This window comes from Canis lupus, chromosome 11 (assembly GCF_048164855.1).
Source record: "Canis lupus baileyi chromosome 11, mCanLup2.hap1, whole genome shotgun sequence".
NCBI lineage: Eukaryota > Metazoa > Chordata > Mammalia > Carnivora > Canidae > Canis > Canis lupus.
The window spans coordinates 35,960,536-35,988,461 of record NC_132848.1 but is presented as its reverse complement, the minus strand read 5'-3'; the positions used below and the strand labels follow the sequence as shown (position 1 = coordinate 35,988,461).

Sequence of the window (27,926 nt, the reverse complement as noted above, 5' to 3'; positions counted from 1 at the left end):
CATGAACTTAAAGGGCATTATGCTAAGTGAAATAAGATAGATGGAAAGATAAATACTGTATAATTCCACTCATAAGTGGAGTTTAAACAACAACAAATGAATAAACGAAAATCAGAATCAGATCTATAAGTATAGGAAACAAACTGATGATTGCCAGCTGTGGGGTCGGGGCATGGAGGGTAGGATAAAATGGGTGCAGGGGAGAAGGCGATACAGGCTTCCAGTTATGGAATGAGTAAGTCAAAGGAATAAAAGGCAAATCATAAAGAATACAGGCAGTGATAATGAAATAGAAATGTAATGGGATAGTTGGTAGCTACACTTACGGTGAACATAGCATAATGTATAAACTTGTCAAATCTCTAGGTTGTATGCCTGAAACTAACATTGTGTATCAACTTAAGGAAAAAAAAGACATTATTTGTCCATTTGATAGTGTTCAAATGCCCATGAGGCTGGTCAACATGAGGCTAATTATTTTGTAATTTAGAGAAAATACTGTGACCTTGTGATTTAATACTTCTGGAAATATAAAGCTCCTTAGGATGCTCTCTTTAAAAAAAAAAAAAACCCCTTGTAGGCGGGAGAACTCCACTTAACCTTTTGTAAAAATTGAAAATATGCTAGCAAATTTCTGCTAATGCCTTTAGATTGCTTCGGAAATAAATTTTTGGAGATTTTTAGCATTTTTTTCCTTTAAGATATGTTATTATATTTTTTTGTGAACTATAAGTACAGAAATGTATGTATATGTATGTATATGCATATGTATTTAATAAACATTTTTTTAAAAAGACTAGACACTTAAAAACCCATCCCATTTAAGAAATACTATTTTCACAAACCCCCTACTGTCCCTTTGTGATTACTCTTATCCCACTCCCTCAGAGGAAACCACTGTCCTGAATTTTATGCTTCCCATTCTGTTGTTTTTCATTTTAGTTTACCAGATATGGGTGAATCTGTAAGCCATTCGTTCTTGAAGTTTATATTAATGAAGTGATACTTCTTGTATTTTTGACTTACCTTTTTTTCAAACTCAGGATTTTATATTTGAACATGTTGCGATGAGTAGCTGTCCTTCATTCATTTTCATGGCTATGTAGCTTTCCTGTGGATGGACCTTTGGGTGGTTTCCAGTTGTTGCTATTATAAACAGTGTTGCTATTCTTGCATATGTTTCTTGGTGTAATTGTGCAGGAGTTTTTCTGAGGTGTTATGGGTCTATTGGAGGACTGCTGGTTGTGTGTGATGTCCATGTTTAGCTTTTCAAGAGGATGCCACATTGTTTCCTATAGTTGTTCTATGTCAGTTTAGATACCTCCCCAGTGGACTAGACTTCCTGTGGTTACCTAACTGGCCAACGTTGGTATTATCTGGCTTTTTTTTGGGTGGGAGGTAAATTATTTTATTTGTGGTATTTACTTCACTGATTGTTGACAGTAATGTCTTTTTCAAGTGTTTTATTAACTGTGTTTTTTCTTTTGTGAAAAGTCAGTTCTTTTGTTCAGTTTTCTGTTAAATTATTTTAAAAATATTTAAATTATCTTTAAAAAAATTTCATTCATTCATTCTGAGTACTTAAACCCTCGTGTGTGGCAGGTATTTTCTCATGCTTCAGCTTGCCTTTTTATTTTTTTAATAGTGGCTTTTGATGAACAGAAATTCTTAAATTTTAATGTAGTCAAGTTTACAATCTTACCCTATCTGATGGTGATTTTGGATCTCATTTACAAATTCGTTACCTAACCCAAGGTCTTAAAGATATTCTATAATTTGCCTAAAAGTTTTAAGCTGATTTTCACATTACTTGTGGTTCTTTTTAGGCAATAGAGCATATGTTTTACAGAAGAAGCATGGTTGTGGCTGATTCGGTTTCACATATAACACAGCACCTTCAACATCAGGCTCTTAATTCTATTTCTGTGGCCAAGGTATGCAGTTTATTGTATATTCAGCATAATTATTTTTTGTTTGCTCTTCTGTTGTTTTAGATACTTACGCTGTTCCTTCAAACATAATAATTCTTGGCTCTTCTGTGGTATTTTATGATATTTAGAACAATCAGGGTTATCTTAACTCTGAACTTGCAGCATGCACTCCTCTATTAAAAAGTGACATTGCATATAATTTTAAAATATTCCTCTTTCTTTGGGATGCCTGGGTGGCTCAGCGGTTGAGCATCTGCCTTCGGTTCAGGGCATGATCCCAGGATCCGGGGTCAAGTCCCACATTGGGCTCCCTGCGAGGAACCTGCTTCTCCCTCTGCCTATGTCTCTGCCTTTCTCTCTCTTGGTCTCTCATGAATAAATAAATAAATCTTTAAAAAAATTCCTCTTTTTTTAAAGAAATAATTCCCTTATTAAAAAATACGGAAATTTTAGAATGGGGCCTATACTGCTCTCTTGAATTGCCTCTCAAAAAGCCTACTATGGAAATTTAAAAATATGCTTAATACATTTGCTGTCTCTAACAGCATTAAATGACAATGTTAAGAAGTGTAAAGCACATAACAGAAGAAGCTGAACAGGGAAAGTGTTTGTCTAAAATTGCATCTTGGAAAAGATTACCCCAAAGTTTTTCTTCTGAGTCTTTGTTACTGCTTCAGAAATAAATCTGTTATTTCTTGTTTTCTCTCCTTTTATCTTTTAGAAAAGAGTAATTTCTGACAAAAAATATAGTGAACAGCGTCTTGATGTGCTCTCTGCTTTAGTTTTGGCTGAAAACACTCTAAATGGACCAAGCACAAGGCAACGGAGACTTATTGTTTCTTTGGCACTAAGTGTTGGCACACAAATGGTAAGTGTATTGCTACTATGGAGGGAAAATGAGATCTGAGATTTCACAATTCTCTTGTTACTGACCCAAGAAGCCTGTCCTTACTTTGCAACTTCTCTGTCATTTTTTCTCCTTCCTGAAAGAAAACATTTAAAGATGAAGAACTCTTTCCACTCCAAGTAGTCATGAAAAAGCTGGATCTTATCACTGAGCTTAGAGAAAGGTAAGTAGGGATATGTAATGATACTTCAAAGATAAGGCTGATAGAAACATCAGTTTTCTGTTTAGCATGCAAAAGAAGAAGAAATATAACTTAGAGAGACCATTAGTTCCTCCTTGTCACTCCTCCTCTAGCATGACCAAAATGAGCTAGTGACGAGGGAGCATATTTCTTCAGCTTCACTCCTACAGTAAGGAGGTGGCTTTTGGAAGCACTCTTGTGAGAATCTGTCATGCCAGCCCTGATGCACAGTGATTGCTGTGATCCTCCACTAGCCTTGTGGGCTTTTAAAATTGCTGTTTTATAACAAGGTTTCATCAATCTATAAGAGACTTCGAGTTTCGTGTCACATGTCACATTCTGTAATTTTATTTTGACATATGAATTGGAAGTCACTAAAATGAATTCTTTTTTGGAAGTGTTGTGACTTTATTATTTTCCTTTTATTTAGGAAGCAGTATGTTTCTTGAAGGGAAAATGAGTCTTCTGAGTTTTGATTCTCAGGTGAATTAAGGTTATAGTATAGTTTTATGTTTAATGTTTAAAACTTAATGTTTTAACTTCTATAAAACTTACTATTTTTGTTCTGAGAAGCTGAGACTTTTGTAGTTAGTAGCACTTAACTTTCTATCTTTGGAAGAAATAGCCGCCTTCATTACAAGATATTTAATGATCATTTTGTTGTCCCAAAATGGCATGAAATAGTCACTTGGCAAAGATTATAGACAGGTTAAGTGTAACTGGGTTTTTGTTTTTTGTTTTGTTTTGTTCACAATTTTTTAAAAAGGTTCTGCTTTTCCACCTTGAGACGGGTAAAATGGCATGTGTGTTGCAAGTGTTGTAAGTTCAGTCATATCAAATAATATTGAAAAGTTTAAACTATTTGTAAGTTATGTGTATTTTTCAAGTATGCTTTAGAATTAAAGCATCTGTGCAGAATTCCGACTATTAGATATTGGAGTGTTTTGTTATCCTTGTTCAATCTGAAAAATATTATTTTGTGGCTTTCTCTGTACTAATATTGGGTTAAGTGATACAGGGAATACGGAAGTAAGATTGAGCTCTTACCATTATGGTAAGATGATGGTCCTTTCATTATTTTGGGGGCAGGGAGGAGGTACTTCAATTTTGCTACCACTAATTACTACTTTATATTGTAGAGTCCAAACACAGTGTGACTGTTGTTTTTTATACTGGCATCGAGCTGTCTTCCCAATTTATTTAGATGACGTATATGAACATGCTGTTGATGCAGCCAGATTACATGTAAGTGAAGAATAATGTAAAAAATAGTCCATCATTTTTAGTTATTGTACAAACCATTCTAATTAGTCTTAAATACAATCATTTGACTTAATCATTTTAAAATTTACTGCTAATGTTTTTACAATGCTATGTTTAATAGGCATTTAACCTGTAGTTAAATTTGATATTAATTTTAATCTATTTAACTTTTTTACTCATATTCCTAATCATTCTCATTTCACTTGATTTTAGTTTATGTCACAATAGTTTGGCGTTTACTTGTCAGCAAGGTATATATTATTCAGGTCTTTATGTTTCTTTATGGAAGTAAGTATTTGAATGCTCAAGACAAGAAAGGATAAGTGAATGTCAATTTTTTTTTTTTTTAACGTATTCACTTTAGAGAGTAAAATCTGGCTCATCTTGTTTAGGAAAGTAAGACAGTTATGTGAAAAAAAAAACCCTTCAGATTGAGATTTTGTCTTTAAAGATAAACTTTTGTGATACTTCTTTTTTTCCCCCTTGTGATATTTCTTAATTAGAGCTCTGGTTTTTCTAAATTCATGAACATTCTAATTTTCCTCTTAGTACATGTTCAGTGCTTTACGAGACTGTGTACCTGCCATGATGCATGCAAGGCATTTAGAGTCCTATGAAATACTTCTGGATTGCTATGACAAAGAAATTATGGAAATTTTAAACGAGGTAACATCATATTCGGGATTGCATTCCAAATACATGTTTTAAGTTTTTCAGTGTTTGGGAAAACCTGGATTGAAGCAGGCTTTCATTTACACATATATTCATTTTTTATATAAGTAATAATATAAATTATTTATAAATCACTGTCTAGAACAAAGGATCTCTTTTTAGTTATAGTATCACTATTTTGCTAAATTGGTCTGTAATTTCTAATTTTCTTTTTTAATATTTTTTAAAATTTGAGAGCACACACAGGTAGGGGGATGGAGAGTGACAAGCAAACTTTTAGTGTGGAGCCTCACTGGAGCCAAAATCAAGAGTGGATGCTCAACTGAGCTGCCAGGGGCCCCCAATTCCTAATTTTTATATAAAAATTCAGACAAGAATTTGGGAAATTTTTTTCACTTTAGTAAATAGTAGACTTGAATTTAAAATTCTGTTTATTAGAAGAATAAAAATGCAAAATTGGTTTGAATATTGAGTGCTACTAGTGGGGTAATGCAGTTATTGCAACTTAACTACCAATATTTTATTGAGTTATTTGCAGAGCTACTGACTAAAATTTACTGTTCATTTAAATTTCCTAAATTTAAAAGATTTACTTGTGTTACAAATAATTCAAATGCAGTGTAGTATATGCCTTCTTATTTTAATGGAATGCGTATTATAAACACTGATACCTTTAAATTTTCATCTAGCAATATTATATGGAAGGAGAGATTAAAAACAAGTAAACTTCACAATGTAAACCATATTCAGGTTTGACAAATTGAAAAATTTTGTATAATTTCTTGTATTAACTATTCTTATTTAAAAATAACATACATGTAATTAGAACATGTGTAATTAGAACTTCATGATAGACCAGAAAAGATCAATTTTATTTTACAGTGAATTTTATGATTTTTTAAAAAATGATTATTATAAGGAAGTGAAGCTTGTAATAACCTTTAAGATTTTATTTTTTTATTTGATAACAGAGGGAGCAGCAGAGGGAAAGGGAAAGAGAGGATCCCAAGCAGACTTCCTGCTGAGCATGGAGCCCACAGTGGCACTCCATCCAATGACCTTGAGATCACTACCCAAGCTGAAATCAAGAGTCAAACGCCCAACTGACTGAGCTATCCAGGCACCCATATAAGGAAGCTTTTTAAAAATGTCTTCTGGTAGTTTTCAGGGCATTTCCTTTTTTGTTACTGGTTTCCATAAATATTATATTGCATATTCATATTCCTTTTAATTAAGTCATCAGACATTAGCTTTTGAAGTTCTTCTCAAGGGTTTAAGTATTATTGAAAATAGAAACTTAGAATTTATTTACCTGCTCCCTGGTCAAAAAATCATTTGTTTAAAGTGGAGAACAGGGGTGCCTGCCTGGCTCAGTCAGTAAAGTGTGTAACTTGATCTTGGGGCTTTGGGTTCAAGCCCCACATTTGGAGTAGAGATTACTGAAAATCTTTATTACTTTTTTTAATGATTTTATTATTTATTTGACAGAGATAGCATGAGCACAAGCAGGGAGAGTGGCAGAGGGAGAGGGAAAAGCAGACTCCCTGCTGAGCAGGGAGCCCAATGCAGGGCTGGATACCAGGATCCTGGGATCATGACCTGACCCAAAGGCAGACACTTAACCGACTGAGCCACCCAGGTGCCCCACTTAAAAATCTTCAAAAAAATAAAATAAAATGAAGGACAAAGTAATTTTCACTTTGTCAATAAAAGTAGTATTTTACCATAGCTTATTTAGACTCTTTAACCAGATTGACAGATTTTTTTCATCATTGCACTGATTATAAAGCTAATGGTCAAAGCATAGATGCCTTAGTGGAATAATGCAATTAGAGTATCATTTTATTTTTTGTTTTTTTTGTTTTGTTTTGTTTTGTTTTTTGAGTATCATTTTGAAAAATTAAAGTATTCTTTTGTAAATAGCATTTACTGGACAAATTATGCAAGGAAATAGAGAAGGATCTGCGACTTTCTGTGCACACTCATTTAAAGCTGGATGACCGAAACCCTTTCAAAGTTGGCATGAAAGACCTGGCCCTTTTTTTCTCTTTGAATCCAATTCGATTTTTCAATCGTTTTATTGACATTCGAGGTGAGTGTTCTGCTTTCCTTCTTAAAATCATACTCTATGTCTGTTTGCCCTTAACTATTAAAAAACAAAACTCTGAGGATATTTTTGTTACTCATTTATTCTTTAATTCCTTTTTGTTTTTATTTTCTTCTAGTGCTTTATTTATTCATTCATTCATTCATTTATTCATTTATTTATTTATTTTTAGTACCTTATTTTATTTTATTTTTTATTTTTTATTTTTTTTTAATTTTTATTTATTTATGATAGTCACACACAGAGAGAGAGAGGCAGAGACATAGGCAGAGGGAGAAGCAGGCTCCATGCACTGGGAGCCCGACGTGGGATTCGATCCCGGATCTCCAGGATCGCGCCCTGAGCCAAAGGCAGGCGCTAAACCACTGCGCCACCCAGGGATCCCTTAGTACCTTATTTTAAAGGAAGAAATTTAATGTTCAAAGACAAGTTGTTTCCATAAGTTTCATTTCTCTTCCTTTTCTACTTTTTCATGAATCAAAACATTTTTTATTTTTTGTTTTTTTTGGTAGCTTATGTAACTCACTACCTAGACAAGACCTTCTACAATTTAACAACAGTAGCTCTTCATGATTGGGCCACTTACAGTGAAATGAGAAATTTAGCTACCCAGCGTTATGGATTGGTTATGACAGAAGCTCATCTTCCTAGTCAGACTTTGGAACAGGTACAGTATAAAGTGTTTCTCGTGTAGTGTATTTGTAGCATAATAGTGTTTCTCTGAGTAGTCTATTTTTTTTTTTTACTTTATTTAGCATATGTTTACATCTCAAGAAAATATTTGCTATAAAAATGATATGCTTGACAAGAATAGAAAATTAGATGGTGCTAATTTTCTTCATGAGTAATTTACCATAAGCTTTCTGTTTATAGTTTGCCTTTTGTTGAACATCTGAAATCTGCATAGATTTAGATGTAGTGTTTCAGAAACATTGGTCTAGTGAGGTGACTTGTGCAGAATTGTAAAAAGTTTAATCAAGATCATAGCTAAAGATTTTAAACCTAGATATATAACCTTTAATGTTTTAGGAAGAAATAGTTAAATGTATATATTATAAATATATTCTTAAAATGATAACTGCCTGGAAGCATTTAATTTTGCTAATTCAGTGAGCTAATTTACAATTGGCAGTATCTCGAGTGCAAAAGTTTATGTTTTCAGTTAATTTACATGTATTTTTTTTCTAAGAAAACCCAGAAATATTATCAAGAAACATTTATTCAGTCCTGAAATTTAAGGATCACAATTTTTCTTCCATTCTACTGCATTTCCAAGATCAGTTTGTATATCCTTTCATTCATTTGTACATTTAGTATTTACTGAAAAGATGCTAGGCACTGAACTATATTTTGGGATATAAAAATAAACAATTTTAGCTCATGTCCTTATAACCTAGTGGGAGAAAAAGTGAGTAAACAGATTTTTAGGTCTAAACATGAGAAAAACGATAATAAAAACTTCAGTGGGTACTGTGATACTTCTTTGAGCCCCAGTTAGAAGAGCTATGGGACAATTTATATGATGCTGTGAGGCATTAGAATAATAACTGAAGAATGAAGGATTCTTAATAGGTAACCTGTACATTAAAAGTGGTTTAGTGTAATTAAAAGAAGCATAAGGATTCAAAATCAGACTTTGTAGAAATCCCTGGCTTCTGCCTCTTCCTAGCTGTTTGACCTTGGAGAACTCCCTTAGCTTCATTTTCCTCAGCTGTGGAATTACAGAAGACTAATACCTCATTTTTTTGAGAATTACATATAAAGAACCTTGCCCAGTGCCTGATGCATTTTATAAATATCACCACATCTCCTGACTGCCTTTTAGAATCTGGCCATTAGTTTATTTAATAAAACATATATAGACGATCTTTGGAAACACAGATACAATCAAGAATGGTGGGGAAATGATTGGGTAACGAATCTCTGAAATTTTAAACATAACTGTTCATGTTTTTACAAAAGGGATGAGATAATAAGCAGCCAGGTTTCCCTAAGGACATAGTCCTGATTGTAGCAGTTAGAGGGCTCCTTAGCCCTTGGTCTTACCTTTTGTATAGCTGTTTCTTTAATTTAAAAATCTTGTTCGCAAGTCACTATATCGGTATAAGTCTGTTCAATAATAATAGAACTGTGCGGGCTCTTTTGTAGGGACTGGATGTTTTGGAAATTATGAGAAATATTCATATATTTGTGTCTCGATACCTCTATAATCTCAACAATCAGGTGAGTGGGTTTTAGAATTTTTTCTAAATGTGGGTGGATGTATATTAGGAAGGCTGAGGGGCAAAGAATTGATTCTCATTGGTGAAAACTACTGAAATAAGCAGAAAATAATTGTTTAGAGATCATGTTTTTTTGCTTTGATTATATTATCTTCTTGAATGACTTTCCAATTAAATTATCTTTAATGAGATAGATTGTAAAAATTTTTTGTATAACTGACCAGTGGCTTGCTATGGATTGTGTTATTTAGCCTAAGTTTGTTTCATTACAGATTTTTATTGAACGAACAAGCAATAACAAACATTTGAACACTATTAATATTCGACATATTGCTAATTCAATTCGAACACATGGCACAGGAATCATGAATACAACAGTAAGAACCCTTTTTGGGGGGTTGAGTTGGTAATAGACTCCTGTTTAAGTTGGTAGTTTGGCAAATATTCTCATAGAATATTTTGGTAAACACATACTACGCTTGTTTATATTATACTTGAATTTCCATTCTTCTGGTTGGTGTAATTAAAATGTTTGGAGGGCGCCTGGCTGGCTTAGTTGGTAGAGCATGCAACTCTGGATCTTGGGGTTGTAAGTTTGAGCCCCACATTGGCTGTAGAGCTTTTTTAAAAATAAAATCTTAAGAAAAAAATGGCACTAAAATTGTGTTCAGAAATGATGGAAGCTCTGTGATACAAAAGGCATATTTGAATATCTTACCATCTCAGGATCATCATTTTGAACACTATTGGAAATTTGAGCACATTGGCTAAATACATGTATCTGGGGTGGATTGTCTGATATTCTTGGAGAGTTGCTTTTGCAAACAAATCATCAATAGCAGTTTATTTAACATCAGTCTTGGGGGGAGCTTACTGATTATTTGATATCCATAAAAGTAGAAATTTACTAAAAATATTTTGAATCTTAGAAGTGGGCAATAACTTGAGGGAATCACTTGAATTTGTATGGTATTTTTTCTTCTGCAGACAAGAGAAGTCTTTGAATTTACCTGGTTTTCAGGGTACACTTAATTTCTCCTTGAGGAAAGAAGAATATGAATGCTTAAATAGTAAAATATGATTAAACATGTTTGAAAGTAAGGGAATAGGGAGGAGTATGTAACTGGAAATTACATGGGGACCATTTTAATATTCAGTGGGGGAGCCATTATAGTATTTGAGCTAATAAGAGATGTGATTGGAGTTCTATTTTAGTGATTACCAATATAGAAATGAGACAGAGTTTATAACTTAAAATAAGGAGTCATTCATGTAGAGGTCATATCTGAACTTTTCAGGATAAAAATAAACTCTTCTTTAAACTCATCTGTCAGATACTCATTCATGTAATAAATAAAATTATGTGTATATTTTACATGTCTGAGCCACTGTGCTTGCTACTGTGGTGAGAAAAATGGTTCCAGCTCTCATGGTGTTTTTTACTCTAGCAAGGGATATGTAGTCCTTAATCAGTTGATCACAGTAATGAATGTACATTCCCAGTGTCTGGTGATGACAAAGTGAGTATAGAAGAGACCAGATCAGAGACTGGCAGTTACCCATTATTAAGAGCGGGAAGGATAAAGAAGAGACTATTTCTACTAAGATGACTACTAGTAAGGAGATCAAGAAAAAGCAGCACTTAAGCCACAAGAAGAGTTAAGAGAAAGCACCCATTTCTAAAACTGGGTAAATGAAGACTGTTAAAAATGGCATCTGTTTGCCAAACACAGTAGTTCTTGAGGCTGGAAGAGATAAAAATTAGTACAGGCTTCCATCTAGGTCAGAAGTAATCTTATGTTATTATGGCTTTACTCTCAGCTCAAATCCAACTTTTTCAGGGTTTTCTGAATCTAGGTCAGGGCCTTTTCTTCATTCTTAAAGCACTGGCACTTCTCATTGTATGAATTATTATGGTTGAGATTTAATAATTTATTTAAAATATTTGTGTTTAAAATGTCTGTTGCTCCTGCTAGAATATAGACTTCATGATGACAAGCATCATGTCTAGTGTGAGAGCAGATAGATTGTGCCTTGCACATAAAAGGTGCTCAAAATATTCCTGGGTAAATAATTAAAGGTCTTCCTTCAGGAAAGTTCAAAGAGCACTGTGTTTGTTACTTTATTATCATTCTAGACATGTAGATTTGTAATAAGAAGTCTTATAGAGGGAGGAACAGAAACTTTTGATTGTGGTTTATGACTCAAAATCTAGAGTGTTGAATCTGGTTTTTGGATTCTAAGAATAACTCTTTGTTCTATTAGAATAATCTCCTCTTTTATGTAGTTAAAATATTTAAGGGAAGCTTATAGAAAGTTCTGTAAACTTGGGCAATAAAAAAACTTCATCTATTTTATTTCCAGTGTGAATTAGACTTTGTAAATTATTAGACTTTATGAAAACTCATATAAATTAGAGTTTATTGATAACTGTTCTTCAGCCACATTGATTTGAGATTTTTATATTAACTTTGTCCAATTTTTTGTATTTTAATTTTATAGGTTAATTTCACCTACCAGTTTTTGAAAAAGAAGTTCTATATATTCAGCCAATTTATGTATGATGAACATATCAAATCTAGATTGATTAAAGATATTCGTTTTTTCAGGGAAGTCAAGGACCAAAATGATCATAAGGTATTTTTACATATTCTTTTTAAGATATGTTGATTCCACTGTTGAGTACATAGCAGATGTTTATGCTTAAGTTCATTATGAGGCTTGGTAGTAAAGTTTTAGATTTATTATGTTTCACAATAATATCTCCTGGATCTGACCTCCAAGTTTCTTTATTTCCCCTTACAGTTTCTTTGCATTTTCTGTAGTCTAAAGGGTAAGGATTAGTGTAGCAAGATGTTACTTTTCTTTATTTATTTTAAATAACACAGAAGCAAAACATGCTTACTTTGAAAAATTTAAGCAATAAAGACTGCATAAACTAAATGATCTCCCTTATTTCTCTTCCTCCCAATTCCATTCTCTGTAGGCAGTTACTGTTAATGTCATGTGATGCTTCTAGATGTTTGTGTGATAAACATCTATTTGTACCTACATGTACTGCTTTATTCCTAAGAAAAATGATGTAATACTACTACACAGATTATTTTACAGTATGCTTATCACAGGTCTCGACACATAGATCTGCCTCATTCTTTTTAATAGTTGATAGTAAGGATGTATACCATAGCTTATTTAACCTTCTCCAACTGACAGACATTTAGGTTTTCTGATTTTTTAGTGTTATGAACAGTGCTGCAGGTAATATCCTTACACATTTATCTCTGTGTATTTGCAAACTATTAAAATTCTGAAAGGGGAATTGCTTGAAGAGAAATTTCTAGGGTACAGAATATGAATATTTAAAATTCTGATACATGTTGCTATGCACTCTAAAAATACTGCACCAATTGCTACTCCCACCCATAATTTATAAAAATGCTATTTTCCCTTCACCCTCTGGGCTGAGTTTTCTAATAATAAAGAGAAATGTAAGTGGTACTAGTATAGAGTCATTAGCCATGCAGATGGAGAACCAACAACATGCTTAGATGGCTTTTATATTTGATTTGCCACATTTGTGGCAAATGTTTACCCTTAAACATTACCTAATTGCAACCCCCTAGTAAACTAGTTGGTAGTTTTAATACAGCAGTAAAATACTACTTTCTAGTAAAATAACTAATAAAATTACAGATTACAGTTACCAGTAGAGAATTTTATTAACTGTCTCACTTTTACTGGAACAAATTACTAGTATATAGAGAGATAATCCTTCTATTATTTGTAAGAATTGTTTCCATTGTTATTAATATAAAATGAGTAATTTCCTAACTTTTAATTGGCTAAGAGTTGAAAAATAATTTTTTATTGGTGATGGCAAAAAGAAATTTTTACTCAGCTAATGTGTATTATTTGGGAAGGAGTGTGTTTATATATTTATATAATATAATACCTATTCAGCCCACAGGAACATGGTTGGGCATCTGAAGAAATGTTTCTAAGAAGAATTGGTTTCTTTTATCTATCTAATAGAGTAGTTCGATGTTGGGAAATGAATAATGGTGGTGGAAAACTTAAATTTGGTGGCTTTAATAGTTATTTTCCTTAGGGGACGCCTGGATGGCTCAGCGGTTGAGCGTCTGCCTTTGGCTTGGGGCGTGATCCCGGAATTCTGGGATCAAGTCCCACATCGGGCTTCCTACATGGAGCCTGTTTCTCCCTCTGCCTGTATCTCTGCGCCTGCCTCTCTCTCTCTCTCTCTCTCTCTCATGAATACATAAATAAAATCTTTAAAAAAATTATTTCCCTTAGGTAGTGGCAAAAAGAAATTTAATTTATATTGACTGTGAACATTGGTAGTTTTTGTACTACAAATTTTTTGCTATTAGGTTTGAGTGATTTTTTTTTTTTTTTAAACAATGGAAATACAAAATTAGAAAGGCAAGTGGTATTAGCATGGTTGATTTGTAGGCATTTTATGCTTTAGGGGTCTTTATTATTAAAGATAGTCTTTAAATTATCTCCTTAGTATCCTTTTGAAAGAGCAGAAAAATTTAATCGAGGCATCAGAAAACTTGGAATTACCCCAGAGGGACAAAGCTACCTTGATCAGTTCAGGCAACTCATCAGCCAGATTGGTAAGTTATTATAAAAGAGTTGGGGAATAAAATACAAATTCCGAGAATCCTTCTCTTTAAATAGCTCATGCAAATCAACAACTTAATATGTAAGTACCTGAGATCAATTTTATTCCACTAGAGTAATGTTCTTACCAAAAGTTTTTAAAGTATGATTAGATTGCTGGTGCAGAAATAATTGATGGACAATATGTATCAAATAAAACCTCTTCAATTAAATTAAAAATACATTTAACTCATCTCAGATATCCTCATGATAGTCAGCTGGGAACTATTTATTAGGTACTTACCCTGTTCATGGTAGTTTTGGACTTTAAAAACTGGTTCCCTGAAGTTACAGCCTAAGTGCAAAGGTATAAAATAATTTATGTGAAAAGTTAATAATATAAGTAAGTTATATTACTTACAAATAAGTTTAATTACAGTTTTCTCTTGAACAACATGTATTTGAATTGTTAAAGTCCACTTATATGCAATTTTTTGGATGAATATAGTACAGTACTGTAAATGTGTTTTCTCTTATGATTTTCTGAGTAAGTTTCTTTTCTCTAGCTTACTTTATCGTAAGAATATAGTACATAATACACATAACATTTAAAAAAGTGTTAATTGACTATGTTATTGGTTAAGGCTTCTGGTTAATAATAGGCTATTAGTAGTTAAGTTTTGGGGGATGCAGATTTTCACCTAAGCGGGGTCGGGGAGTGGTTCGGTGCCCCAACTCCTGTGTTGTTCAAGGGTCAACTGTATTATTGAATTCCTACTATGTGCCAGGACATATTGGCTCTAGGGATGGAGCAGTGAGAACAGAAGCCTTGTCTTGGATCTTGCATGTCAGTTGGGAGAAACACAAAGATACAGAATATGTCAGTGTTAAGTGCTGGCTAAGGAGATGTAATACTTCTGGACAGTGCTATTCGGTGATGTTTAGAGAAAGTTCTAAGGTGACATTTGAGCAGGGGCCTAGATAACATCAGGGAATAAACCATGTGCATATTCAGGGCAAGAGCATACCAGAGAGAGGTCAAAAATAAGTGCCAGAGTCCTAAGTCTTTAGCATTTTAGGGAAGTAGTCGGGGCCAGAATGGAGGAGTTAGTAAAGTCCTGAGTGGTAGGGCAGGATATAGAAAGCAGCAAGGGGCAAGATCACACAGGGCTTTGTTGACTATGTAAGAGATTTGGATTTTATTGAGATAGAAAGCCATTGTAGAGTTTTCAGAAAAGGAAGGATATGTTCCAACTTGGTTTGGAAAGAACCACCAGCACTGCTGCTATGTAGGTAAAAGATTGGGAAGCATAATGCTGAAGGTGGAAGGAGGGAAATCAGGAGGTGTTTGCATATTGCAGAAGTATAGGCAGGAGATGTGGTGATTTGGAATAGGGTCATAGCTATGAATGTGAAAAGTGGTGGGATTCTGGCTACATTTTGAAGGTAGAGCCATTATGATTTGCCCATTGATTAGATATGAAGTATAAAAGAAAGGAGTCAGGGATGACTTCAAGACATTTTGCCTGAACAGTCGGAAGGATGGAAATGTCAGTTTCTGAGATAGGAAATTATAATAGGGTGAAGATCTTGAGTTTGACTTGAACATATTAAATTAAAAATTCTTCTTAGTTATGTAGGTATCGGCATTGGATTAAACAAACCTAGAGTAGTCCAGGCTGGAGATGTAATTTGGAGGCATCAAATAAAGATTTCTCGACATCACTTCCAGTTGCATGTGTGGGGGTGAGAGAGAGGAAAAGAGAGAGGTGGGCATTCAATGTGAGAATGAGGAAATTATTGACAAAGTAATTTTAAAATGTTTTCTAAAAATATAGTCAGCATTTAATGAATTTGTTTATCAAATGTCAGTCACATTTACTTTTTGAATATTTAATATAGCTGTGTTTAAGTATATATATTTCTATTGTAGGCACACAAATACGTAAGTTTTACTTTCATGGAGCAAGAGCTAAAGTAAAACAGAAAAGAATGCTTTGGTACTTCGGAGTGGTGAACCTTGTAATTGACTGCTATATATGACTATATTCCTGATTGTTAAGAGTTTAGAGTTATTTGTATAAATATCTGATTTATGTGTATCATTTTTCAGGTAATGCTATGGGCTATATACGAATGATAAGATCTGGTGGCCTTCACTGTAGCAGCAATGCCATTAGGTATGGGTGTAAACATCATTTTTACCTGGCTTATGTCATTTAAAAATTTTATGTCATTTAAATTTATCTTTATTATAGATGATATTGTAGAGATTTTTTTTCTTATTAATATACTTTGAGTAAAATATGGAAGAAAACCATTAATTCTACTGGTTAAATTTTTTACTTTAATTTTAAGACTACAGTAGATCTTTGAGAATTTTTCTCTTAAAGTTATAGTTAACACTACAGATTGTGAATAGTTCTAAAGATAACATTACCTATACATACATTATATTGATAATATAACTGAAATACAGAGTTCTTTCCAAATATTGAGTTGAAAATATAGAATCTCACAATACCACTTTCGTATCTCTATAGATAGTTGTGCATATTTAACTTAATAAAATTATTTCCCAAATTCTTAGATTTGTGCCTGATCTTGAAGATATTGTGAATTTTGAAGAACTAGTAAAAGAAGAAGGTCTTGCAGAAGAAACATTAAAAGCAGCAAGGTAATCTAATTTTGGAATAATCTAAATTTAAACATTTTAAAGGGAAGATGAGAGGGTAATATATAAACATTTTTGTGTTTTTATTATACAAGTTATGGTCTCATTTTGTGAGATACAATTTTTTAAGACTATAATATTCTGAGATTTTTTCCAACTTCTAAAAAGGGATCTTCTAGAACATGATATAATGTAGTAGCCCGTAGCCACTATGGCTGTTGAGCACCTGAAATGTGAATAGTCCAAATTGAAATGTATTGAAGTATAAAGTTATAATTAATTTTGAAGATTTAATCTTAAAAAATGCCAAGTATCTCAATAAAATTCATTTCACCTATTTAACTTTTTAAAAATATTTGTTTCCTAATAGAGTTCTAGAACACCAGTCCTTCATTTCATATAATCTAGAGTAGCATTGTCTAGTACAGTAACCATTACTACATACAGCTGTTGAACCCTTGAATAGGGCTAATGGGATGAACTGAAGTTAAGATTTTATTTCATTTAAATTTAGATAGCTCATGGCTATCTTATTGGACATTGCAGATGTACAGACTTGAGTAAGTGGTGAATTTTGAACACAACTTACAACTTGAGGGAGGCATGTAGAATTGTTATTTAGAAAACTCCCAAGTTTTATTATTAAGATTATAGCAGTGTTTTGACTCAGGCATGAAGGGGCACCCCTGGACAAATTGGAGACAGTTTGAATCTCAAAAAGAATAACGGTAAGGGTGCCTGGGTGGCTTAGTCGGTTGAGCATCCAACTCTTGATTTTGGCTCAGGTCATGATCTCAGGGTTGTGGGATCCAGTCCCTGTTGGGCTCTGAGCTCAGGAGGGAGTCTGCTTGGGATTCTGTATCTCCTTCTCAACCTCTACCCTTCCCCCTACTTGTGCGCTTAAGTGCTCTTTTTCTCTCAAAAGATTAATTAATAAAATAAAGGTAGAAATTGATTATAATGCATTGAATAAAAAAAGAAACCATGAGCCCTAGTGATAAGAAAAGTTGAGCAGAGGGCAAGTTCCTTTTTTACAGAAGAATGTCAGCTAATAGATATAGAAGGGACTGGCAGATAAAGGGAGAAATCCCTGTTTTGCAACCACCATTCTATTGCTTAAAATCAGACAAAAATCATCAGTAAAACAGTTTTGGAGAACAGAATATTCATTCACTGTCAGAAGATTATCCCACAAATTTCTTAATAAGCACAAAGGGGAAAACTGTCTTTAGAGATTGACATTCTACCTTAACCAGGTGATCAGACATAGGATCCCCAGTTAACAGGACGCACTGACATGATGGGGCCTCCTGCTGCGCTGTAATGGCAGTACCTGGGTTGTGGGTGTTTTTGTTTTTGTTTAAGATTTTATTTATTTATTTATTCATGGGGGGGGGATGCAGAAACACACAGGTAGAGGGAGAAGCAGGCTCCATCCAGGGAGCCCGAAGTGGGACTCGATCCCGGGTCTCCAGGATCACGCCCTGGGCTGAAGGCAGCGCTAAACTGCTGAGCCACCCGGGCTGCCCCTGGGTTGTATTCTTGCCAGAAAGGTTTACTCTGAATTTATTATGAGGAAACCATCAGAGACATTCAGAGTGTGGGGCATTGTATGAAATACCTGGCCTAGACGCTTAAAAAATGTCACTTGTCATAAAGGACAAAAAAGGCAAGGAGCCTCTTCTACATTAGGAAACTAAAGAGACCTGACAACCAAATGCAGTGGGTAATCCTTAATCATATCTTAGATGGGAGTGGGGAGGACATTTGGAGGATAATTGGGAAAATTGGAGCATGTGTGCATTAGATAATACTGTAGTTTATTTTGGGATGTAATATATTGTGGCTTTGTAAGAAAATGTCTTGATTCTTAACATTCATATTAAAGCATTTGTGGGCTAAGTGATATGAGATCTGCCAACTTGAAATGTTTTGGGAAAAAGAAAAACATGGAGGATGTTAAATGGTGAATCTAGGTGAAGGGTAAATAGGTGTCTAGTACACTATATTTTAACATTTTATTAGGCTATTTTAAAAGGCTGTATACTAGCCTTTTCAGTAGGCTTAAAGTTTTTTTAAATAAAAAAAGTGAAAAGGGGATCCCTAGGTGGCTCAGCGGTTTTGGCGCCTGTCTTTGGCCCAGGGCGCCATCCTGGAGTCCTGCAATCAAGTCCCGTGTCGGGCTCCCGGCATGGAGTCTGCTTCTCCCTCTGCCTGTGTGTCTCTGCCTCTCTCTCTCTCTCTCTCTCTCTCTCATGAATAAATAAATAAATCTTTTTAAAAAAAAGTGAAAAATGTGTATGTGTATTTATGGGAATAAGGCCCCAAAACAAGATTTGATTTGAAATAATTTCTTAGCCTAGTTTTTTTAGGCTAAGAATTATAGAAGCCATGTATGGTTAATAATACATTTAAAGTCCTGGGCCACAAGGACTAAATGATTAGTTTGTGGCTTGTATGTCAAAGAACAAAATCAGAACTGTTGTCTTTTATTAACTGATGTCATTCATTTAAAAGTAGATAACTTGGGCAGCCCAGGTGGCTCAGTGGTTTAGCGCCTGCCTTCAGCCCAGGGTGTGATCCCAGCCCAGGATCGAGTCTCACATCAGGTTCCCTGCATGGAGCCTGCCTCCCTCTGCCTATGTCTCTGCCTCTCTCTGTGTGTCTCTCATGAATAAATAAAATCTTTAAAAAATAAATAAAGTGATGAGAGATGGATTTAAAAAGCCATACCTTCTTGGGCTCCTGGTTGGCTCAGTCAGTCTGACACTTGATTTCGGCTCAGGTCATGAACTTGGCATCGTGAGATCCAGCCTCATGTCAGGTTCCATGCTTGGCATGGGGCCTGCTTAAGATTCTCTCTCTCCTTCTGTCCTTCCTCCTATCTCCCACCCCCTCCTCACACACTCTGTCTCTGTGTCTCTTTAAAATTAATTAATTTTAAAAGCTATTCCTTCTTCTGAGAAAGGAATCAGGTAAATAACGTTTTGTATTTTAGGCATTTGGATTCAGTCCTCAGTGATCATACACGAAATTCTGCCGAAGGCACAGAGTATTTCAAAATGCTTGTAGATGTTTTTGCTCCAGAATTTCGAAGGCCAAAGAATATACATCTTCGAAATTTCTATATCATTGTTCCCCCTCTGGTGAGTATTTTTAGTTTCCAAAGTGAATTTTTTAAAAAAAGTTAGTAAATTGATCTAGTTCCTTTATAGAAGGAAATGCACATAGACTCTGTTCTTTCTGGTTGTAGGTAAAATCTAAGTGTGATCTCAGTGAATGTGGCTAGGAATTTTACTTAACTAACTATGCAGAGTAAAACTTACTTATAGTTGATACGGATTTTTATTTGTTAGTAACTACTAGAAAAATCCTTGTGTTATTTAAATTGAGTGTACTCCATTATATATATATATATACCACATATAATCTTTGGGCTGATTATACTATATAATCATTTTAAGTGATTAATGTAGACTAACTTTTAACTGTTACAATATGAAGTATTTTCTAACACATCTCTTAAAAGTATTACTGTTTATAAGGACAACTTCTCTCTATTCAGTAGTAAATACTAACATCTAGACTAAATTTTAAGTGTTTTCTCATAATATATGTTGTGTGTACTGCTCAGATTAGAGAGGCACATACTAGCAGTAAGAGTTATGGTTCCCTACAGACTTCTATAATAAAACTTCTTTTTTAAAATTTGTAAATGGGTAACTTATTACAATTTTTTTTGTGTATTTTTTTTTTATTGGAGTTCATTTGCCAACATATTAACACCCGGTGCTCATCTGTCAAGTGCCCTCCTCAGTGCCTGTCATCCAGTAAATACTACAGTTGTAGCTTTTGATTACATCTAATTTTGATAAGAGTAATAAATTTTCATAAATATGCCTGACTTGTTAACACATATCTTCTTACATATTACTACCATTATTATCCCTTGAAAGTAGCGGGTAGTCTGTGGACAGCTTTTTTCTTTGAAATGTTCTTTTCTCCTGTTTTGTAGTATGTTTATTTTTAATGATATATCCTAATTATATTGTTAATGCTTTATCATAATTATATGTTCTGTGGTATAGCAAAAATGCCCATATTCACCTACTAAACATTATCTTTTCATCCTAAAACAGTGTCAAACTGGAAGCAAATCTTAGTTATACTTTGATAACAGTATAGTTAGCTGAGGGTGACTCATCATGTTTCTTTAATTTGAAGCACAGTATACTGAAGCCATAGTAAACAGGAAATTGTGAGTTTAAGGAAAAGTGGGTTTTTTGCAGGGCAGCTGTCAGAATTCAGTTAGTGATGGGAGGATGAAAATCACTACAGAGAAGTATAGGGCACCATCCTTGTGCTTGAGTTTATCATCCAATTCCAGAAAAAAGACAAACATAAATGAGCTATCTAAAAAAAGGTAAGTAACAGTTGGTAGAGATTTCACAAATCTGTGATTAATTGCCAAGTGAGTTTTACAGGCAAAAAAGTGAAATTTGGTATTTTGTTTCCAGTATAGGTTATTATAGTAGTTTTCACAGTGTATCACAGTTATTTTTAAATAGGTCTCTCTTTACCCCCTTTAGAGCTGTGCTATCCATATATAGCCACAAGTGGCTACTTAAATATAATTAAAATGCTATAAAATAAAAAAAATCTAGTTCTTCTGTTTTGCTGGCCATGATTCAAGTGCTCAGTGGCTATATGTGGCTAGTGGCTTACTGTATTGGATAGTGCAGCTGTACAGAGTTTCTGTCATTGCTGAGAGTTGTTTTTCTAAGATCTTTTATCTTTTTAGACCCTCAACTTTGTAGAACATTCCATTAGCTGCAAGGAGAAATTGAATAAAAAAAATAAAATTGGAGCTGCTTTCACTGATGATGGGTTTGCCATGGGTAAGCTTAATGCAATTGTTTTTCCAATAATTTTAAGTTCATTTATTATCATGGATTTTTAGAAACATTTGCTTAACAGGTTTGTGTGCTCTTTGTAGATTTGTATTTCCTGAGCAGTAGTTATTCTTTATTTTGTACTTGGGCCATTTGATTACTAGTACTGTTTACCATCATTTTATAACTGTCATTCATGCCCCCTTGGTATTGCTAATCACTTGGTCTCAGAGCTAATATTTAGATTTTGTTGTGGTTTTAGAGTTTTAGCATCTTGTGTTGAGTTTCCATGTAGCTTCCTCAGTTGCTGGCTACTTAAGCAGTGGAAGTTTTTTCCTAACCTTCCATCCATGTTCTCTCTGATTTTCGTAGCCCTGTCATTTCTTTCTTTCTTGATTGGCTCATTTTTAGTTCTCTGTATACTTTCACATCTTCTTCTTCTTCTTTTTTTTTTTTTAAAGAGTAGAATACAGCTTCTGTACTCTTTGTAATTAGGTTTGATTTTGCTAATGACTGCAGGTGTGGCTTACATTTTGAAGCTTTTGGATCAGTACCAGGAATTTGACTCACTTCACTGGTTCCAGTCTGTTAGAGAGAAGTACCTGAAGGAGATAAGAGCAGTTGCTAAGCAACAGAATGTGCAGTCAGCTAGTCAAGATGAAAAACTACTACAGACCATGAATCTCACTCAGAAGCGCCTGGATGTCTGTCTACAGGTAGAGAAGAGTAATAGTCAAATCTGCTTGATTTCTGAAAAAACTAATCCTACAGAAGCCCCCTTTTAAATAAGTGAGATGAATAGTGGTAGTAAGTATATTTTTAAAGGAATGGCATTTGGAAGCCATTTGATTCAGATATTAAAAATAGATGGGTTACTTAGTTCAGTTTTTATATTTATGATTTCCATTAAAGCTTTTAGAAATAATAGATATGTAATAATTTTAGTATTTTGCTATAAATATTTTCAGCTTTTATTTTAAATTTTTTTTATTTACTTAGGAATTTGAGTTGCTCTATTTCTCACTGAGCAGTGCAAGAATTTTCTTCAGAGCAGACAAGACTGCAGCTGAAGAAAACCAAGAAAAGAAAGAGAAAGGTCAGTGAGTGGCTTAAATTTGGAAAGACCAATACATCTTTAATAGTAGCCACTATTGCCCCATTTTATCCAGTCAGAATTCCAGCTTCCTTTTCATTTTGGAAAATAATTTAGACCTAGAAATGACTTCTTTTAAAAAAAAGTCCAGCCTATTGGGTGGATCATTTGTGAAACTAAAAAATTTACATAGTTTTTACATTTCATTCTGGGGTAACTTTTTATTCAGTTTCATCTTTTCTTAATGTAAATAAAATTTAACAAGTTTAGTTTTTCTTTCACCCTTTAATTTGTGTCCAACAAGAAGGAACAGATTAGGAGGAATGCTAAGTGTTTCCTGAAGGCAGAGCTGCTCATGACTAGACACAGACCGAATGAGATGGGGCAGGTGCCTGAGGAGGTGTAAAACATCGGGGCTTGCTCCCTGGAGTGTCATGGTCAGCGGCTGCCTGTCTTCCGCCGCAGCCAGAATCAGAGCACGCTGTACCCCTGATAACTGGTCACCAGATCCATGAGCTTGACTCATTATGGAAAGGATTCTGTTGTATTATTTGTAGGATGGTGTAAATTGCTTATTTCATACGTAAGGACTCACATGCTACATTTCTCTCAGACTTAAATTTAGGAACAGTTGTCTTCCCTGAAGAATGGATGTTTCCTCTTTTCTGTTGTAGAAATTATGTAACTTAAGTTTTCCTCTTTGCTCGGAAGCTCAAAACTGGGTAGAGCAACAGAGTTGGGTTTTCATGTTTTGCCCTTTATCCTGTTTCCTTATTTGTGTTTTACAAATCAAGGCATAAAACATTTCATAAAATAATTTTATTTATCTTATTTTGTTAAATTTTAAAATATATATATTTTTTACACTGAATAGAGTGGATTCTTTTGGGTAGACCACTTACATCAATTACCTATTCCCTGATAATGTTGCATAAATTAAATATTATGTTAATAATTAGCTTATACACACATTTTTGGAATCCAGACAAATAATTACATGCTTGAAAGTGATTTCAGGCTGTTGTTACCTGGAAGATACTCCATATTTATTACATGAAAATGTGTATAAATTCTGTTTGGGTTCTTTTCCAAGACTAAGATAAACGGGAATAATTTGAGTGAGGTTGATTTAAATTATGAGGAAAGTCAGTTGATTGGGTTCTGCTCCACCATTTCCTGCCAGAAGCTTCTCTCCCACTGAGCCTGCTAGGAAGACTCTGCAGGTGGACTGGATATTTACTTTAAGACATAAAGCATTAAGACAAAACAGATCTTTCTGTGTCACTGGGACTCCTTGCTTTGGACTGTTCTTAAAGAACTGTCTGTGATTCTGGTTGACGCATATCACCCACATGGCTGGGTTATTCTGGTTTAGGACTCTGTCTTAGCTGAGGTCGCTCAGACACGTAGTCAGAGTTGCAGGAATCAGGAGGTAGCTTTCCTTTGCTCCTGAAATATGTGCATGTGACATTTTGCACGATAAAACAGGAATTTGTTTTATCACAATTATAATAAAAAGTTGCTTTAAAAATGAATTATAAACACAAATGGAAAGTTATTTATTCTGGACAATTTTATATGTGAATTTGCAGTAATGTTTCTGTCAGTAATACTAATGCACTGTAATAGTGATTCGTTGGCCTGGCTGGGGAACCAGCCGAGGGGCAACACTGCTTCAAATGTGCCAGTGAAACTCCACCCAGAAGCACTTCTGATCTCTCACAATCCTACACCTCTCATAAGTACAGTAAGTACCAGTCAGAACATTACGTTTTTTGTATTTAACTTAGGTTTCTAAAAAATTAAGGTAAATATACTCGATAAACTTTAGAGAACTATTTGGTAGATGCACATTTTCTTAATTTGAAATTTAACAATGCATTCCTAGTTTTCATTTAGTGCACTTTTTAAAAATGAACATAAATCTGTCCATTGTTATTTTTATCCATGGTTCCAGAAGAGACAAAAGCAAGCAATGGAGACCTGTCCGACAGCACTGTGTCTGCAGATCCTGTTGTCAAATGATATTGATGGTATGCATTGCTCCTATGAGATCATCAGAATTGTGTCAGTACTGTTGCCAGTGAAATGATGTTAATGAGGTAATGATGAGTATTCCCTGGGCCGCATTTCTGGTAATAGGTCGATGTTGCAACTCTTTAAAGCAGTGCTCTAAAGTTAAGTCTGTTTTTCTTCTAAAGGCTGTATCTACTTTTCAGAGTTTGAGAATGAGGTTTTAAATTGGATTTTTGCCTGGACTTCAGGCTAGGAGATGTGCCTGTGGAGAGTTATTTGATGTGAAGTTATAGAAGGGCCAATCCAAATTCCTAAACTGCCGCCTCAGATCTCTTGTAATCTACATGAGGGTTTATAATTTGTATTTGCATAGGTCTTTGATCCATATTTGTCTAATTGGAAATTCAGTGCATATACTATGTACAGCCAGCAAATACATGTTTAAACAAAATGCATTAAGCCTGAAATTTATGAAGCATACATATCAATATTCTTATGACAGGAATATTTAAAGATGGTTTTGATAATAGAGGTGAGACATAAGTATGTTACGTACCGTTCATGTACAGTGTAGAACTGATTCATTGTTAATTTCATGTGACTCACAAGAGCTGTCAGTGTCTTTGAGAAGACATTTTATATAACTAGTTTACATTGCTTTGAGAACATGTAACCTCCAACAACTGCTTTAAATTTAAGATTTACTTAATACTCAAGATGAAAGAAAATTCAGAGAAAGCCATAGAGTCCTGCTTGAAGCTTCACTTTTGGTTGAAGACACTATGTATGATATCAGAGAAAATTATATGGATTTTTATTTCTACATCCAAACTCAGGTTTCTTCTACATTAGGTTGAATTGAAATCTTGGTGATGGTTTGGGCAGACTTTTTCTTTAAACCAAGTATAATCTAAGACATCAGATTAATAAGCACTGTGCAGGCTTTTTAAAAATTACCACTGTGACAATAAAGTTATAATAAATTAAATCATTTACTGATTTAAAAATACAGTAAGATTTTGAGTAAATTTAGTTCCTGGCAGGCTACTAGCTTTATTTTTGTAAAGATTACATCAGTTAATAATTAAATGGTTAATCATGGCCTATAAGCTTTTAATATAATACAGTTATACTTTTACAATGAAAACAAATTTTAAAACTGTACACATAATACTAATAACATCATTTGGGAAATACTTGATTTCTCCATTGCACTTGCCTATTAAGCATTTCTTTGGGTATATCATGCAGGGCGTCCTAATGGTGTTTGATTTTTCAGCTTTTGGAGTAGGTATGCATTTGCCCTATCTGTATTCATTGGTTACTGGCAGGGTAACTGTCCCAGCCCAAGATAAACACTTTCACTGTTCCAAGTCAGAAGAAGCAGAATAGGTAGGAAATGGTTTTTGTTTTTTACTTAAACATGACTTACAGAATTATGTACAATGGATGGATTAAAGGCATTTAATATTTGTAATTCATACTAACTGTAGAAATGGCCCTAAAGCATGCTGCATAATTAGTAATTTATATTTTCATTATTATGTTTTTATTAATGATCTTGCTTTGATTGTATCAAACTCATCACCATTTCATAGCAACAATATTGTTTTGTTTTTTTTCTCTGACTTCCCTAAAATAATCCCGTTCACTATGGATACAAACTGTAATTGGAAGAGAAACCAATGTCTGTTCGTTATCCACACGTATCAGTTGTTACCGATTTTATGAATACTATATAGAGTTCATATGCTGACTCCATGGATATGTACAACTGAGAAGAAAGGAATAGATTGTTATTCTGCCATTAGTTCAAAATAATGTCACTGCAGTCTGGGTAAGTTACAGATATTTGAAATAAAATCTCTGAAAATGATTAAGCATACTTAAATGCTATTAAAGTGCAGAGCAATAGGGCTTAAGTGTTTCACACTTAATACACATTTAGATGATTTTCTTTGCTCTAACATATTGTTAAATATTGTTTTCAGACACTGTAATTTAAAATTAGTGTGAGCATTTGTTGTAAATTCACAAAAACTCAGTAATGTTCAAGTTCTCAGGAAGTAAGGACTAACCATTATCTTTGTCTGTTCTAATTAAGTTTTATAAAGGATGGCAAGTTTGTTACCTCACTTGAGTGGGACTTCCCTCTCCCGATTCTAAGAAAATATAATATGCATAATAAAACCTTAATAAATATAATTTCAAAAATTTACTTCCTTCCCCTAATGTTTATGTTCAAAATTGAATGTCTTAAACCAGTACTTCTTAACATTAACCTTTTTGGAGTCCCCTTTAATAAATACAGGGAATCAATACTTGCACGTGTATATGTAAAAATTTCAAGTATAAAATTGGTATTGGCACCGCTCCATGTATCCCAAGTGAAGAACTTTTACTTTCCTTTGTACATTTTTGGTCTTTTTATTCCTTGTTACTTTCAAATAAAAAGAACCCACATGAATGTTTAATTTTAAATCCTAATCCTGGGAAGGGATCCTTGGTTTACAGTGTTTAATGTTGGAGATAACTAGTGCCATTTGCAAACAGTTGAACTGAAACAGTAATAATAACTGAGAGCCTTTTAAATATTACACTGGAGACAGGAGACAGTGTTGGTCAACTTACATGCAGTTTTCAAAAATATCGTATGATAAATGTGTATTCTCTTATGATTTTAATAGCTCTAGTTTATTGTAAGAATATAGAATATAGTTCAATGATATATACAGCATGTGTTCATTATAAGGCTTCCAGTCAATGGTAGGCTCTTAGTTAAGTTTCTGGGGAGTCAGAAGTTACATGCAGATATTTGATTGCATGAAGGGGTTGGTGCCCCTCACCTCCATGGTGTTCAAGGATCAGCTGTCCTACACTGGAGAAATTGTTCTTGGTAAAGTCTGATGGCTGCTCCTTTTGTCTTCTGAGGTAGTAAATTTGTAATTAGGGGAAAGTGGGATAATGCCATCACATATATCATCATGTTACTCTTGGATGGCTAAATGTAAAAAGATTTTAACAAACTTAATAATTTTGTGTTTTTTTCCAGTTAAAGTTTAAGGTTTCATACTGATGATATTCATTTTAAGAAAGTTTTAACACTACAATTTCAAGTTTTTAGATATTAGGAAGAATTTGACAGGTTATTAGAGATTTCAGATTAAAAAAAGGAATCTGGAATAAGTTGAAATCTAGAGATTAAGTGGACATCACGCAATGAACTCTGAAATGGTGATGGCAAAATTAGTGCTTAGCTTATACAAAAAGTTCTTATATCTAGTGTATACGAATACAAAATATGAAGTCACTTTGGGCAAATGTATGGATATTTTGTTTGACTCT

The 27,926-nt window shown here is 33.9% G+C and overlaps 1 protein-coding gene across 1 annotated transcript in view; it reads left to right on the top strand.

Moving 5' to 3' along the window:
• The window catches only part of WASHC4 (WASH complex subunit 4), a 53,950-nt gene extending 27,151 nt beyond the window's left edge, over window positions 1–26,799 (top strand). The window contains exons 16-33 of the mRNA XM_072844258.1: window positions 1,827–1,934; window positions 2,653–2,799; window positions 2,922–3,001; window positions 4,159–4,264; window positions 4,832–4,948; window positions 6,878–7,046; window positions 7,574–7,728; window positions 9,210–9,284; window positions 9,556–9,660; window positions 11,786–11,920; window positions 13,812–13,920; window positions 16,020–16,086; window positions 16,497–16,583; window positions 19,579–19,726; window positions 21,382–21,478; window positions 21,992–22,188; window positions 22,472–22,568; window positions 24,523–26,799. Coding sequence (XP_072700359.1) covers window positions 1,827–1,934; window positions 2,653–2,799; window positions 2,922–3,001; window positions 4,159–4,264; window positions 4,832–4,948; window positions 6,878–7,046; window positions 7,574–7,728; window positions 9,210–9,284; window positions 9,556–9,660; window positions 11,786–11,920; window positions 13,812–13,920; window positions 16,020–16,086; window positions 16,497–16,583; window positions 19,579–19,726; window positions 21,382–21,478; window positions 21,992–22,188; window positions 22,472–22,568; window positions 24,523–24,590 — 2,067 coding nt within the window. The 3' untranslated portion in view covers window positions 24,591–26,799. The remainder of the gene's footprint in view (window positions 1–1,826; window positions 1,935–2,652; window positions 2,800–2,921; window positions 3,002–4,158; window positions 4,265–4,831; window positions 4,949–6,877; window positions 7,047–7,573; window positions 7,729–9,209; window positions 9,285–9,555; window positions 9,661–11,785; window positions 11,921–13,811; window positions 13,921–16,019; window positions 16,087–16,496; window positions 16,584–19,578; window positions 19,727–21,381; window positions 21,479–21,991; window positions 22,189–22,471; window positions 22,569–24,522) is intronic.
• Window positions 26,800–27,926: the final 1,127 nt, after the last annotated feature.